This window comes from Podarcis erhardii (assembly GCF_964252035.2).
Source record: "Podarcis erhardii genome assembly, chromosome: 10".
Lineage (NCBI taxonomy): Eukaryota > Metazoa > Chordata > Lepidosauria > Squamata > Lacertidae > Podarcis > Podarcis erhardii.
The window spans coordinates 11,879,264-11,892,838 of record NC_138500.1 but is presented as its reverse complement, the minus strand read 5'-3'; the positions used below and the strand labels follow the sequence as shown (position 1 = coordinate 11,892,838).

Sequence of the window (13,575 nt, the reverse complement as noted above, 5' to 3'; positions counted from 1 at the left end):
CCTCGCTGCCCGGCATCGGGGCATCCTTCCGAAGCCCGGCGGCGGGAGGAGGTGTCCCCGCCCCGCCGCCAGGCTTCGGAGGAGGTCCGAGGACAGCGGGGAAGACGAGCTGCGCTTCCCCACTGTCCCGGAGATTTCCCTATGGGCTGTCGTCTTGCGAAGCAAGCCCATAGGGAAATTCGTCTTGCGAAGCGCCTCCAAAACGGAAAACCCTTTCGTCTAGCGGGTTTTCCGTCTTGCGAGGCGTTCGTCTTGCGGGGCACCACTGTACTTAAATCTCTGCTGTTGAAGTCAGTAGAACTGGGAAGTCCTAACTGGCTGGATCATGACCCCAACCAAGGGTACTTCCTTCATTTTGTATTCCTTCAATACTGTTTTTCTTCAAGAAGTGTCAGTGGGTATGGGAAGAGCATAACTCTGCCATTCAGACATAAGGAGACTCTGTAGAAACATCACAGATTTGCTTTATTTAAGAGAACAAAGGAAAGAAATAATCCTATTCATCTGTTAGGTTTGCCAACACCTAGGCCAGCACTGTCCAAACTGGGCGATTGTGTGCTATGAGTAACATTAGGAGAAACTTCTTGACAGTACAATTAGACATTGTCAAGCTTCTTAGCAATGGAGTGTCTTGCCAGGGAGAGCAGAGTACCTCCTTCTTTGTAGGGCTTCAACAGAGTCTGGACAGCAGCTTATTGAGGATGAGCTAACCTTAGACTGCCTGCATCAAGCAGGGAGTTGGATCAAGTGGGCCTATGAGGCTCCCTCTGATTCTGCAGTGAAGTGGATCGCAGGACACCTAGTCTTTTTTTAAACTTTGCCCTGTGACTGTGAATATGGAAAAGGGCAGCTCTGCAAGTAATAATCACCTGGAGAAGAGCAGCTTGCAGTTGTGGGATGCCAGAGCATCTCCTTATAAGCCCTTCTATGGGTACTTAAAAGATTCTTTAAAAATATTGCCACTGGTGATGCAAACAAGGCCTTGATTCGGTGCGCTGTGTCACACTTTGAGACAATTACATCCTTTGTCTTGGCTCTCTTCCCCCAGCCCCTTGGGAGTGATGGTTCCAGGCACTACTTTATGACTTGCTTGCTTTGGCTGACTCTGCATGTAGCTCAGTTTAGGTTCTGTTGTCTTTTTTTCGAGGGAGGTTTTTACGATGGTGATAATGAACTTGCCTTTCCTCTTTCTTGCCAGCACCCGATATCGTGGCCTTCCTGTTCGCTACTATCCCCCAAGTGTCTCCTGGTACTTTTGCCTCTGCCTGGTTCATAGCGTTCTTGTTCTTTGTGGTTTGAGCAAAGGTTGCTTTTATTTGATTGATTGATTGATTGATTGATTGATGGGCTTGTAAAACTGTTTTGTTTCATGTGCCTGGAATAATGGGCTTATTTTACATTCAGTAAGTCTCTGTTCTTTTTAACAACAATATAATAATCCTGGTATTTCACCTACATTTTACCTCCTCTCTCAGAGTAGCGGTAGCTGTTCCATATATATGCATGCAGGTTTGTTTCACCCGTTGTCATTGCAGAGAATGAACCCATATGTGGAAGTGTTCTGTGTGTGCATGCAGGACTTTTGGATTGTAGCAAGCGTGGCTAACAACGTATTATAAAACAGGGTTTTAGAAACCCAATTGTCTGGTTGCCTATCATGAAGAATAGCTTCCAAGTGGCTAGATCACATTTTATCTAACCTAGTGTCTTCTAATTGCTGTTTGACTACAACTCTCTATCATCCCTGACCATAGTCCAGGCTGGCAGGGGCTGGTGGGAGTTGGAATCCCAACAACTATTGGACATCAGCCGGTTGGGGAAGGCTAGAGAAGTTTTCCAAAGTGGGAAAGGTGTCATTTCATTCTTCTGTGCTATGTGCCTAACATATAGGTAAAGGTAAAGGGACCCCTGACCGTTAGGTCCAGTCGCAGATGACTCTGGGGTTGCGGCGCTCATCTTGCTTTATTGGCCGAGGGAGCCGGCATACAGCTTCCGAGTCATGTGGCCATCATGATTAAGCTGCTTCTAATGAACCAGACTCCTGCCAACCTAGCAGTTTGAAAGCACGTCAAAGTGCAAGTAGATAAATAGGTAGCGCTCCGGCGGGAAGGTAAACGGCGTTTCCGTGCGCTGCTCTGGTCGCCAGAAGCGGCTTAGTCATGCTGGCCACACGACCCGGAAGCTGTATGCCGGCTCCCTCAGCCAATAAAGCGAGATGAGTACCGCAACCCCAGAGTCGGTCACGACTGGACCTAATGGTCAGGGGTCCCTTTACCTTTAGTGAACCAGAGCAGCTCATGGAAATGCCGTTTACCTTCCCGCCGGAGCGGTACCTATTTATCTACTTGCACTTTTGATGTGCTTTTGAACTGCTAGGTTGGCAGGAGCAGGGACCGAGCAACGGGAGTTCACCCAGTCACAGGGATTCGAACTGCTGACCTTCTGATTGGCAAGCCCTAGGCTCTGTGGTTTAACCCACAGCACCACCCGTGTCGCATTTGCCTAACATATACCCAACAAAAAAGATGTGTTGGCAGTGAAGGTGGTGAACCTTTTCAAGTCTATTTATGTATTTTAAAAAATGTGTATACTCCCATCTTCTAGGCAGCGTACAACACATTATTAAAACAATGCTGAAAGCTCCCAGCAGCCCTTGTTCCTCTGAGCGGTGGTACAAGTCAAACTGTGCCTTGCTTTGCTTCTGCAGTCCTAGGACAACTGGTCGTTGCAGTTGAGTTCTTCCTGACATCTCCTATACATGAAATTGGGTTGGCGTGAGCAAGGGTGGCAATGGGGTGCAACATGGTTGCTAGAAGGGACCTGGCCAGCTTTCCTAAACTGGAAAACATCTCCTCTGCCCCCAACACAATTCCAATTTGGTGCTTTATAAGCCCTGATTGTCTTATGCAAATGCTCCTGGCTACTTACTTGGACTGTTAGATTTGCTTGTGTTTTCCTTTCTCTCGGATTCATATGCCGACTGCATGTTCTGTGTGCAATGGATCAGTGATTCTAGGAGTAAACTTGAGAACCCCATGGGGGTGAGCTTAGGAATAACCATGGGCTCTGTCTGCTAGTCCTTGGGGTCCTCCTTGAGCACAGAAGGTATGTATAGGTATGTACAACATCAGTCACTCTGCTTGGAAGATGTTGTGAAGCTTCTAGACTGAACTGGTTTAAGGACTGATGGTCTGCCTTTTTCCAGTTCAACAGAGGAGTACTGAATGCAGCACTTCAGGTTCTGGCTTCTCCAGGTTTCATCTCCTTAAAGCAAGAAAGGAGAGATCTTATGAGCATAGATCTCTTTGTGTTTAAATGAACCCTACCGTAATGATAGGATAGCAAATTGGCCACCTGGTACGGCACAAAACACATAATGTGAGCACAGCCTCACACCATAATCATAATCATATTTTCATGGAAGAAAACTGCTGATTTCAAGGGGACCATTCCAAGCGTTAAGCAGGCAGAACGCATGCACAGTACCCTGACGAAAAGCACCTGAGATGAGAGTGGTGTTCAACTTTCAGGCCAGTTCTTAATTTAAGGTTCACCTAACCCAAGACCCTGTCAGCAACAAAACTAACAAAATGAATTTCAATAGGGACAAATGTCACTTACACTTAGGGTAGGAATAACCAGATGCACAAATATATACTAGCTTGCCAGTAGTACATGTGAAAAAGATCTAGGTTTTAGTAGGCCACAAACTTTAATGTGAATCAGCAGTGTGATGCAGCAACAAAAACGCTAATGCAGTTATAGGCTGCATCAATAGAAATATAGTGTCCAGATCAAGGGAAATCACTCCATTCTGCCTTGGTCAGACTCCACCTGGAATACTGTGTCCAGTCCTGGGCACCACAGTTTAAGAAGGATAATGACAAGCTGGAATGTGTGCAGAGGAGGATGACCAATATGATTAAGGGTCTGGAAACAAAGCCTTTTGAGGAACGGTTGAGGGAGTTGGGAATGTTTGGCCCAGAGAAGGCTGCGGTGATATGATGGCCATCTTCAAATATCCGAAGGGCTGTCACCATGGATGATGGAGCAAGCTTGCTTTCTGCTGCTCCAGAAGATAGGATTTGAGCTAATGGATTCAAACTACAAGAAAGGAAAGTCCGACTACGGAAGACCTTTCTGGGGGTTATTGCTGCTTCGCAGTGGAATGGACTCCCTCAGAAGGTGGTGGACTCTCTTTCATAGGAGGTTTTTAAACAGAAGTTGAGTGGCCATCTTTCAGGGCGATTCTTGCATTGCTGGGGGTTGGACAAGATTACACTTAGGTGCCCTTCGAACTCTACCATTCTATGATTCTACAACAATGGACATCCAGAAAAACAAAATCGCATTAGGAGCAGAGCATCTGATTCATAGTGGCAGGTGAGGGAAGGGATGCTTAACCTTTCCTCACCAGCCACTTTCCTCCTGCAGTTTTCTCCAAGCTGTGTGTCAGACCTGTGTTTGCAGAGTATAAACAGGCTTGCCGCTTCAGCAGCAATAGAAAAGCATCCGGGGAGGATAGTTGTAGTGGGAAATGACTTACCATAAGGAAAGGTTGTAGCATCTGGGACTTCTTGGTTTGCAGAAAAGGCAAGTAAGAGGTGACATGATCGGTGGTTATAAAATTATGCATAGCATGGAGAAAGTAGATAAGAGAAAAGCTGTATGTTAGCAGATTCAGGGCAGATTTTTTAAAAAGTGCTTTCTCACACAGCTCATGGTTAAATGATATAACTTGCCACTTCAGTAGGCAGTGACGACCCATCAGCTTGGATGGCTTTAAAAGACAAATTCATGGAAGGCCGGGCTATTAGATGCTGCTGGTAAATGATGGCCACCTTCTCCCTCCACTGTCTATTCATCATGCCTCCATTTGCTGGCAATCGTAGGTGGGCAGAGTGCTATTGCATTCATGCCCAGCTTGCAGGCATCCCTCGGGCATCTGGTTGGCCACCGTGGGAAGAAAATCCTGGGCTAGATTGGGCATTGGCCTTAACGAGCAGGTTCTTCTTACGTTCTCATGGTGGGGACAAAGGGCTGAGCACCCCCTTTCCACTTCCACCCTGCCCTCTCCAGGTGCCACTTTGCAAAGGAGAGACAGGTCTTCAGTGACAAGATGAACACACTTTGTGTTTCGGTCCATAGATCCTTGTTGATTATAAAAAGGTAAAGGTACCCCGGCCCGTATGGGCCAGTCTTGACAGACTCTAGGGTTGTGCGCTCATCTCACTCTAGAGGCCGGGAGCCAGCACTGTCCGCAGACATTTCCGGGTCACGTGGCCAGCGTGACAAGCTGCATCTGGCGAGCCAGCGCAGCACACAGAACGCCATTGACCTTCCCGCTAGTAAGCGGTCCCTATTTATCTACTTGCACCCGGGGGTGCTTTCGGACTGCTAGGTTGGCAGGCGCTGGGACCGAGTGACAGGAGCGCACCCCACCGCAGGGATTCGAACCGCCGACCTTTCGATCAGCAAGTCCTAGGCACTGAGGCTTTTACCCACAGCGCCACCCGCGTCCCTATACGGCCAGCTTAAAAGTTAGGGGCCTGAATGATGTTGGGAGATCTAAGCAAGCTGTATACTTTGTGTTGCTTCATGCCTCTTTTTTGACACTGAGCCTGGAGTGAGAGTTCATCTGCCTTATGTGACTGGGATCTGAAGCTGTGGCTCTATTCATCCCTTCTCCTCTCCTTTTGCTTTTATTGCCGATGTGCTTTCCTTCCAATTATTTTCCACATCTGATAGAAACCCACGAGCCCTGTTTGCGCATGGCTTTGGTCTTGGCAATCAACAGTTGCAACCTTGGAATGCTTTTTTCTTCATGAGTGCGCCTGCTAATTCTTCATTTGTAACCCCAGGCTCTCGACTGGAGAACTAGTGTGGCAGTTTAGGGTCATTGTCATATCATCCCCCACACCTTTCAGATCTTCAGGTGTTAGCCTACAACATCTAAACAGTTTTAAGCCATTCATATCAGGGGCAAACACGCTCCCTCTCCCTGTGACTTGTGTGTGTGTGTGTGAGAGAGAGAGACTACAGAGAGTAATCTTCAAAGTGACAAAGAATTCAATAAAAATGTCTATAGTATTCTCACTGGGGTTTCTTGAAAGCTTAGTGGTAATTAAGAGACCTTAAGTGTACTAAATTAAAAAGAATAAAGCCGTCTTATTAATCAACCTACGTACATTTCAAAAGTTTTTTTCTTAAAATACAGAACAAAACCCTATAAATTGATCCAATATATAAAAAATGAGGAAGTGCAGGGAGTTGGACTCGATAGCCCTTGGTGTCCCTTGTATGTGCTTTTAGCGATGCACTATTGGCCATTCTGGCGAAGGCCAAAATGGGTTTCTCAGCCCTGCTCTAACTTGAATGACTGGTGCACATGCCCCTTCTCATGTTGCAGGAAGAAAGTACCAAATGTATGGAGGGCACATTTATTTGGAACGTGGCGTCTTCCAGGTTGCAAGGTTCTAAATCCACCCTCCTCTTCAGAAAGCAGAGAGAACAGAGGTTTAATTCAGAAAGGGAGGTGACATTTTCGAGTACCTGTGGTACAACTCAGTTCATTGAGTTTCTCTCTGCTTTGTACACATATGCAAGACTCACACGAGGTGAAGAGTTCCCCCCCAAAGTCCTAATCACCTTAGACTCAGAAGGAAGGCTGTGTTGTCATCTAAAATTAAGACCGTGAACTGCTGCAATTTCAGGAAAAGCACAGCTTAGACTATTGTGCCTTTATAGTCAAGACCATTCGAGGTCAGAAAATTAATTTCCAAATTTGATTTGTGTTAGTAAGACAGTTCTTGCATGCCTCAATATCTTCCATGCTTTTGGTATCAAACTGGCTGACCACTGGCAGTTCCTATTACTGTTAGAGTTCATGTATAGGACAGAAGACTAAATCTGCTACAATCACCAACCTCTTAAGACTTGATTTCAGCTGTGAACCCTACATTGACATGTGTTCTTTGGGAGAAGAGCGGGTAGAGGCGGGGAACCAATTAACTTCCTTCGCCACAGGGAGTGATCCATGGCAAAAGTTTAGTTTATATATGTAATGCTTATTTTGGTGTCTATTCTTATAGGTAAAGATGACGAACTTCCAAAGAAGTTGGGGAAAGTTCCGCCCGAATCTCAGCCTGCCATGCTTAATCTTACTCATCTGGTCAATGGGCAGAGCGGCACTAGTGCAGCAAGCAATGGCCGGGCTAGCCAGAGGGGAGGACGCAGAGCATCTATAGAGAGAGGCCAGGAAAGCTCGCCAGGCCACCGGAGGAGAAAGGATTCGCTGGAAAGGAGACAGCAAAAGCCCGCGACGGCTAATGTGCGGAGTGGGTTGTTAAAGCATGACTTGGAGAGCCCCAGGAAAAAACCTGAAGTTCAGCCAGAGTCTGACTCCAAGCAAAATTATAATGCATCTGCTAACCAAAATTCCAACGCTACTTTAAATACAGGAAAGGAATTTGTGCCCAGGTGGATTAAGCCTTCGGACGTCAAAATCATCGAAAAGACTGCAAAGCTGACCATGGAGATCAAGATTCGATCTGCAAACCATGCCAGTTCGGGAATGCCACCGAGTCCCGGTCCTGAGGGACAGGCATTCAACGTGAAGCAAAAGATCAGGGCTTTGGATGTCGATGAGGGTAAGCGAGAGTCAAATGCATCGCAGTATGACAATGTGCCTGGTGGTGACCCAGAGAACGACAATTCTGTGGAAGAGGTGCTAGAAAGGGCAATCCTGCAAAGTCCAAGGAACACAACTTACTCCCTCGGTTCAAGGAAGTCGACAGAGAAAACATCTAGTCCACCAAAAATACCCAACAGTTATGCCTTCAGCTCCCAACCAAGAGCCCCCAGATTCTCTTCCCAGTCTGATGGGGCAGATATTGGACATAACTTCAAGCCGCCGCCACCGTCTTACAGTAACCCACCTGTTTACCATGGAAATTCCCCAAAGCATGTTACCAACATGGTTCATTCCAGCTTCGTAGCCACACAGTATAATTACGGGAATCGAACCGGCTCTCCCAGCCGGCCATACGTCCCTGAACTTCCAACAGAGATGCTTACTGATAGACCACATAGAAATTATGCTGTCAACCACCAACATGTGGTCGTGACTCCTTCTAGTCGAATCGAAGTCCTCCCAGTTGAAACTTATGCAAGCAAACCTAAGTCGCCCAACGCCACCAGATTTGTGATCCCCCCAGCAGATTATTTGCCAGACAGTAGAAAGTGGCCTGATCCTTACACGCAGCCCTGGAGCCAAGATGGTAGCCGAAGCCACTTGGCTAACTTGAGGAGATACCCGCCTTTTCAATCGACACCTGTTAAAGAACATAATCTCTCCACCATTTCAGTGGATAGCCCTATAAGATACAGGACTTCCCCACCCTCTGAAGAGCTCGGCTTGCCACACTACCAGTATCCTAGTTCCCCAAGCCCTGCACACCACTACAGACACCAGACTGACGGGTTGTCCATGCACGAATCAGTCCTGCTTTGAGAAACGACATGTGCTCACCTGAAAGACCAGGGGAGGACCATGCAATGGTTGCACGTCTGGGGATAGTGGTCATCCAAGATTCATGATCTGAAGATACAGGACAATTCAGATAAAGGCATATGCAAACTGACACTATTTCACAGCTCTGTTAAATGTTGACGAAAGCTGAAAGTGAGCATTGAAAACGGACGAAAAGGTTGGATTCTCATAAACATAGCAATAGGTTTGTATGTTCAACGTGACGACTATGGTGGTTGTTTGTTACGTTCGTGTAGCTAATTGAGCAAATGACCTTGTTGCCTAAAACCTCAGTAAGCTGCTTTTTGACCTGACACTACAATTGATTGTGTGTTCACGTGTGGCAACAGAATTACAGAGTCTAAAATGGAGGCGTGTGTATTCATGGACTGCATCCACAAAGTACATTTTATTTCTTTATTTCTTTTTTTGTTAACTTAATTTATAAACCACCCCATTCACTTGGGATGGGGGTTTCTTGACATTCTTCTATACATTGTCTCAGTAACCCAGGAGTGAGCATTCTGCGTTATCCAGAGCAGAGATGCTACTGCCTATGGCTCACATAGAAAGGAGAAGGTTTGACACCCAAAGCAAAGACATTCTGATACAGCCAATAAATGGTGCTTATTCTATCAGGACTGTCTGCGAATTGTAGCATGTGTCTAGGATGTTGATGGTATTTGAGCCCACCACCCACATTTGCATATCCAAAGGCAGTTCTGCAGTGCATTAGGTCTTCATTTTTAAATCTCAAATGTGTGTTTTGATGGAGGGGAGGGCAGAGGTGCAATCAAATACAATACTTGCATCATTCGCACACAGAACTGCTAATATACCATGAGTGTCAGTGACTATAGAAGGCCTGCACAGATATTTGGAACATATGCTTGGCAAATGATGGGTTTGTGCTGGTCCATGCCACTCTTGCCTGTCTTCTGAGTGCTGGATTTCATGTTTGCACATGGAGTCCAATGTATGTTGGTCCAAACCCTAGGATCTGTCCCCTTCAAATCTGATGGCTCGCAGAGCACGTGCTTCGGGTCCACATGGGCCAGGCACTGTGTGTGTGCAACCTGATGCAAGCACGAAAGCCAACATGTCAGCTGCAGGTGGGAGTGAGCATGCTGCGATGTGGTATCCTTCTCCTGCGTCGCACTAATGTTCTGTACACCCACAGAGGGCTACCTGAAATGCAGCCAGCAAGCAACTTTTGTTTAATGGGTTCATTAAGCGAGTTGCTTTTGACCATGGTGGCTGCATTTCAGGGCTTTCTGTAAATACACAAAAGTGCAACACGAACAGTGTTTAACGGAAAGATTAAAAGGCGTCTTTCAAGTGCCACTCTTTCCTAGAGATGGCATTTCCCTTCATCAGCCCCGACAAAGAGGTTTTGATCCCTTGAAAAGCATCGGCTATTCCTGTAATAATAAGAGTTTTGTCTTTTCAGAACCAACTCTGAGAAACCAAGATGCTTTTATCGCTCTTTGTCGCGTACACCATTGATGTTGCCTTTTGTGTCTGGCACCGGGGCTGCCCATCACATCCAGTGTTCCTTTGAGTGTTCCACAGGCACAGTCTGCCAGGAATGCCTATTAATTTTCACTGTGGCTTAACCAGAGGGTGTTTCTGGTGGGCTGCAAAAAATATATACCTCCATAACTGGTGATCCACCAAAGTCAAGGCAGCATACGGACTGTAGATTGTAGCCTACCAGGTACCTGCTTTCTCCTTCCTTCTCCTTTCACCCACATCAACGCCCACATTGCACTGTGTTCTTGCTGTCCCAGCAAGTTGCTGCAAACAATGGGCTCCTTGAGCCTTTGGAGGGTTGAATTTGACTTGGTGAGCTGCGAGCTGTGCAGGCCTGTTTCGTAGCCCGTCTCAGGTGCACTTCAAAACACTAATCTTCCACCTTCAAATCACAGCCTGCCCTTTACTTCTGTAAAGACAGAAATGCGCAGTTATGATTTGGGAACATCGGCCCCAAAGGTGGCCGGTTCATATCCCAGCAGGGTTTTGTGATGGTCTCAGAAACGTTTGAGCCGTCATACCCCCCTCCCCCACCTCAATTTGTATTCCTGTGTTTCTGGCACCCCCTCGCTCCTTTGCTTCCTTGTCAATTCCCACAATGTGCTTGAGCGTCTTGTTTTTCTTGAGAGCAATAGACTTTTATGCCCTTGATTGGGCTAGCGCTGCTGCTGTACCATTAGGCCCTTAAGAGATGATTGTAGGTATAAAGTCTAATGCCAAAGTGCTTCCTCATTGTTAATCGGAAGCCAGCAAATTCATTGTAGCAGAATGCTTTGCAATCAGGGCCTGCAACCTTGTGTGGGTGGGTGGGTATGTATGTTGCTTTCTCCTTCCACTCCCATTTTGTTTTAATAGAGGGGAAAAAATCTTGTAGGGTGGCTGGAAGAGAGCAGGCCAGCAGAACATCTACGGGGACTGTATCCCACTGATTTGGATGAAGTGCACATGGAGTCAGTCCTGTGTGAGCAGCAGCTGCCCTGCTCGGCTCAAATGTCCAGGAATGGGCAGCAGTGCATGTGAAGCCGCTACTGTCCCAGTGCTTCACATGCTCACATCTTGAGATAACCAGAGATCTGAACCTGTGCTAAGCCTGTCTTTTTTCCCAAGCAGAGCTAATTGTGGTTTTGATTAGGATAACAGTGGCGGTGGGAAGTACCATACACACCCTCCTCAGCGTGGCTGTTCTGATTCAATTCACACATGTGTCCTTAGGCTATGCTGAGATGTTTTGCTTTTTAATTGGGATTTCTGATCACAGATCTGCCCTGTCTGCTTTGGTCATAAGTTGAAGCAAGGGGACCAGTGTCCATGGTCCAATCCAGAGGTAGCCAGCCTAGGGTCCTCCAGATGTTGTGGACAGCTGAGGCCCATGGGAGCCGAAGTCCAATCACCCCAGGCCGAATCCCATTTTTGAGCTGACCTATTCAGCTATGGTCTGCACTCTGGAGGCTCTGTCCTCTCACACACTAAACCATGGGTTGATAGCATGCTTCACTCCTGCCCACAGACACAAGAGCGATGAGGAACCTGGAAGGGACCCAAAACCGACCCAGCAAATGTCTCCAGCCCCTCTGACCCCTCAGTGGTTGAAAGATGTGCACACATGTCTCCGTTTTGCCATTCCCCTCCCTTCCTCTGTATGGCTGCCACACAGTTTGACCCAAGCTCTGGAACCAAACTCCCTGGCTTACGATTCTGCCCACATCTAGCTGAAATGTTGGATGGAAGTATTTTTGAGTATTCTGTTCTAGCTGAAAACAAACAAAGCACTGGTAGTCTCCAGGTTTCAAAAGATTAGGCCCTCTCTTTCTTTATCCACGAGGTATTTTCCACGAAGGTTTATCTGGCTGCACTGATGGCGAAGACTTAGACCAGGCTTCCTCAACCTCGGCCCTCCAGATGTTTTGAGACTACAATCCCCATCATCCCTGACCACTGGTCCTGCTGGCTAGGGATCATGGGAGGTGTAGGCCAAAAACATCTGGAGGGCTGAGGTTGAGGAAGCCTGACTTAGAAGTACAAGTGTGTTGCTATTCCCTCCCCACTTTTTTTCTAAATTGGGTTTGTACAACTTGTGACCCATAAAGCTAAACACAGCCTGCCCAGGCAATTACCAGCCTCCCTAATTCTGCAGGCCCAGGCAGACCGCAAAAGAAACCCCGGAGGATTATTGCGCCCTGTCTGGGCCCCCATGTATATTTGTTGGGCTGGTGGGTCATGAGTTGTTCAAGCTTTCCCCCCCTCCTAAGCAATGTGCTATTGTGCCTATGCTCGCTGCAGGTTGGCGCTGCTAATGTGTTGACGGTACCGAAGTCTTTAAAAAGAAAAGGAGGGGGGAAAGCAACATTTAGCCAACATGATGGACATTTTGTGTGTGTATATACTGAATCTGATGTAATTTTTAATTAACTTGGCAAATGACTTTTAATAAAATAAAATAACCCTGCAGAACGCAGCGAAGTAGCTACTTAGTACTGCGTTGAGGAAGGGGGAGAAGAAGGCTTTAAACTGACAAACAGTACTTTGTGGTTCCAAATTACTTAACTGCCGCGTAGAAATGTATGTATATAATAATGTGGCTGTGTAATAATCTCAGAGTTTTAAACCATGGCTTTGTGATTAATAATAAATATAATAAAAAAGCAAGCTGTACAATTTACTGGATGCTAAGCAGTGGAGAGAAAGCTGCTCCTAAAATATGTATTGAGACTAGTAAATACTGTAGATTTTTATATATAAAATATATACATGCTATTTTTCTTATGTCATCTTCGACAGTTTTTTTTAAAACTCTGTTTTCCTATTTTCTTGTGACCTGTATTTTTAACCTGTTAAAAATAATTATTAAGCCTATGATTCTATGTCTTGTGTGCCTGACTCAAAACAGTATTTCTGGTAGTTCATCAAAGCAAATCTGAATCAGAAAATCATTGGATACCATATAGATAGATAGATAGCATAATTATTACCCTGAAATTCTCTCTTGGGCCCTTATCTACCATATTTTTCGCTCTATAAGACGCACCAGACCACAGGACGCACCTAGTTTTTGGAGGAGGAAAACAGGAAAAAAAAATATTCTGAATCTCAGAAGCCAGAACAGCAAGAGGGATCGCTGCGCAGTGAAAGCAGCAATCCCTCTTGCTGTTCTGGCTTCTGGGATAGCTGCACAGCCTGCATTCGCTCCATAAGATGCACACACATTTCCCCTTACTTTTTAGGAGGGAAAAAGTGAGTCTTATAGAGCAAAAAACACGGTATATCATCCTTCCCCAACTTGGGTCTCTCCTGGTGAGACTGCCATCGGCCTGAGCCATCATAGCCAGTAAGAGGGTTGAGGAAGACTGGTTGGAAACAATCATTGGAGCTGTGTCCAATTAATTTCTACTCAGAGTAGACCCAGTGAAACTAATGAACCTATACTGTATATATTAAATTAGTCATGTCCATTAACTTCAATGGACCCACTCCGAGCATGACTGCAGTACTGTATTATTTTAAAGCCTTGATGC

At 46.2% G+C, this 13,575-nt stretch overlaps 1 protein-coding gene across 8 annotated transcripts in view; it reads left to right on the top strand.

Annotated features, from left to right (window-relative positions):
- Window positions 1–12,919, top strand: part of USP6NL (USP6 N-terminal like) — a 144,704-nt gene extending 131,785 nt beyond the window's left edge. For all 8 annotated transcript variants that reach the window (XM_081879735.1, XM_081879732.1, XM_081879734.1 and 5 more), the window contains one exon: window positions 7,092–12,919. In XM_081879735.1, coding sequence (XP_081735861.1) covers window positions 7,092–8,512 — 1,421 coding nt within the window. In that variant the 3' untranslated portion in view covers window positions 8,513–12,919. The remainder of the gene's footprint in view (window positions 1–7,091) is intronic.
- Window positions 12,920–13,575: the final 656 nt, after the last annotated feature.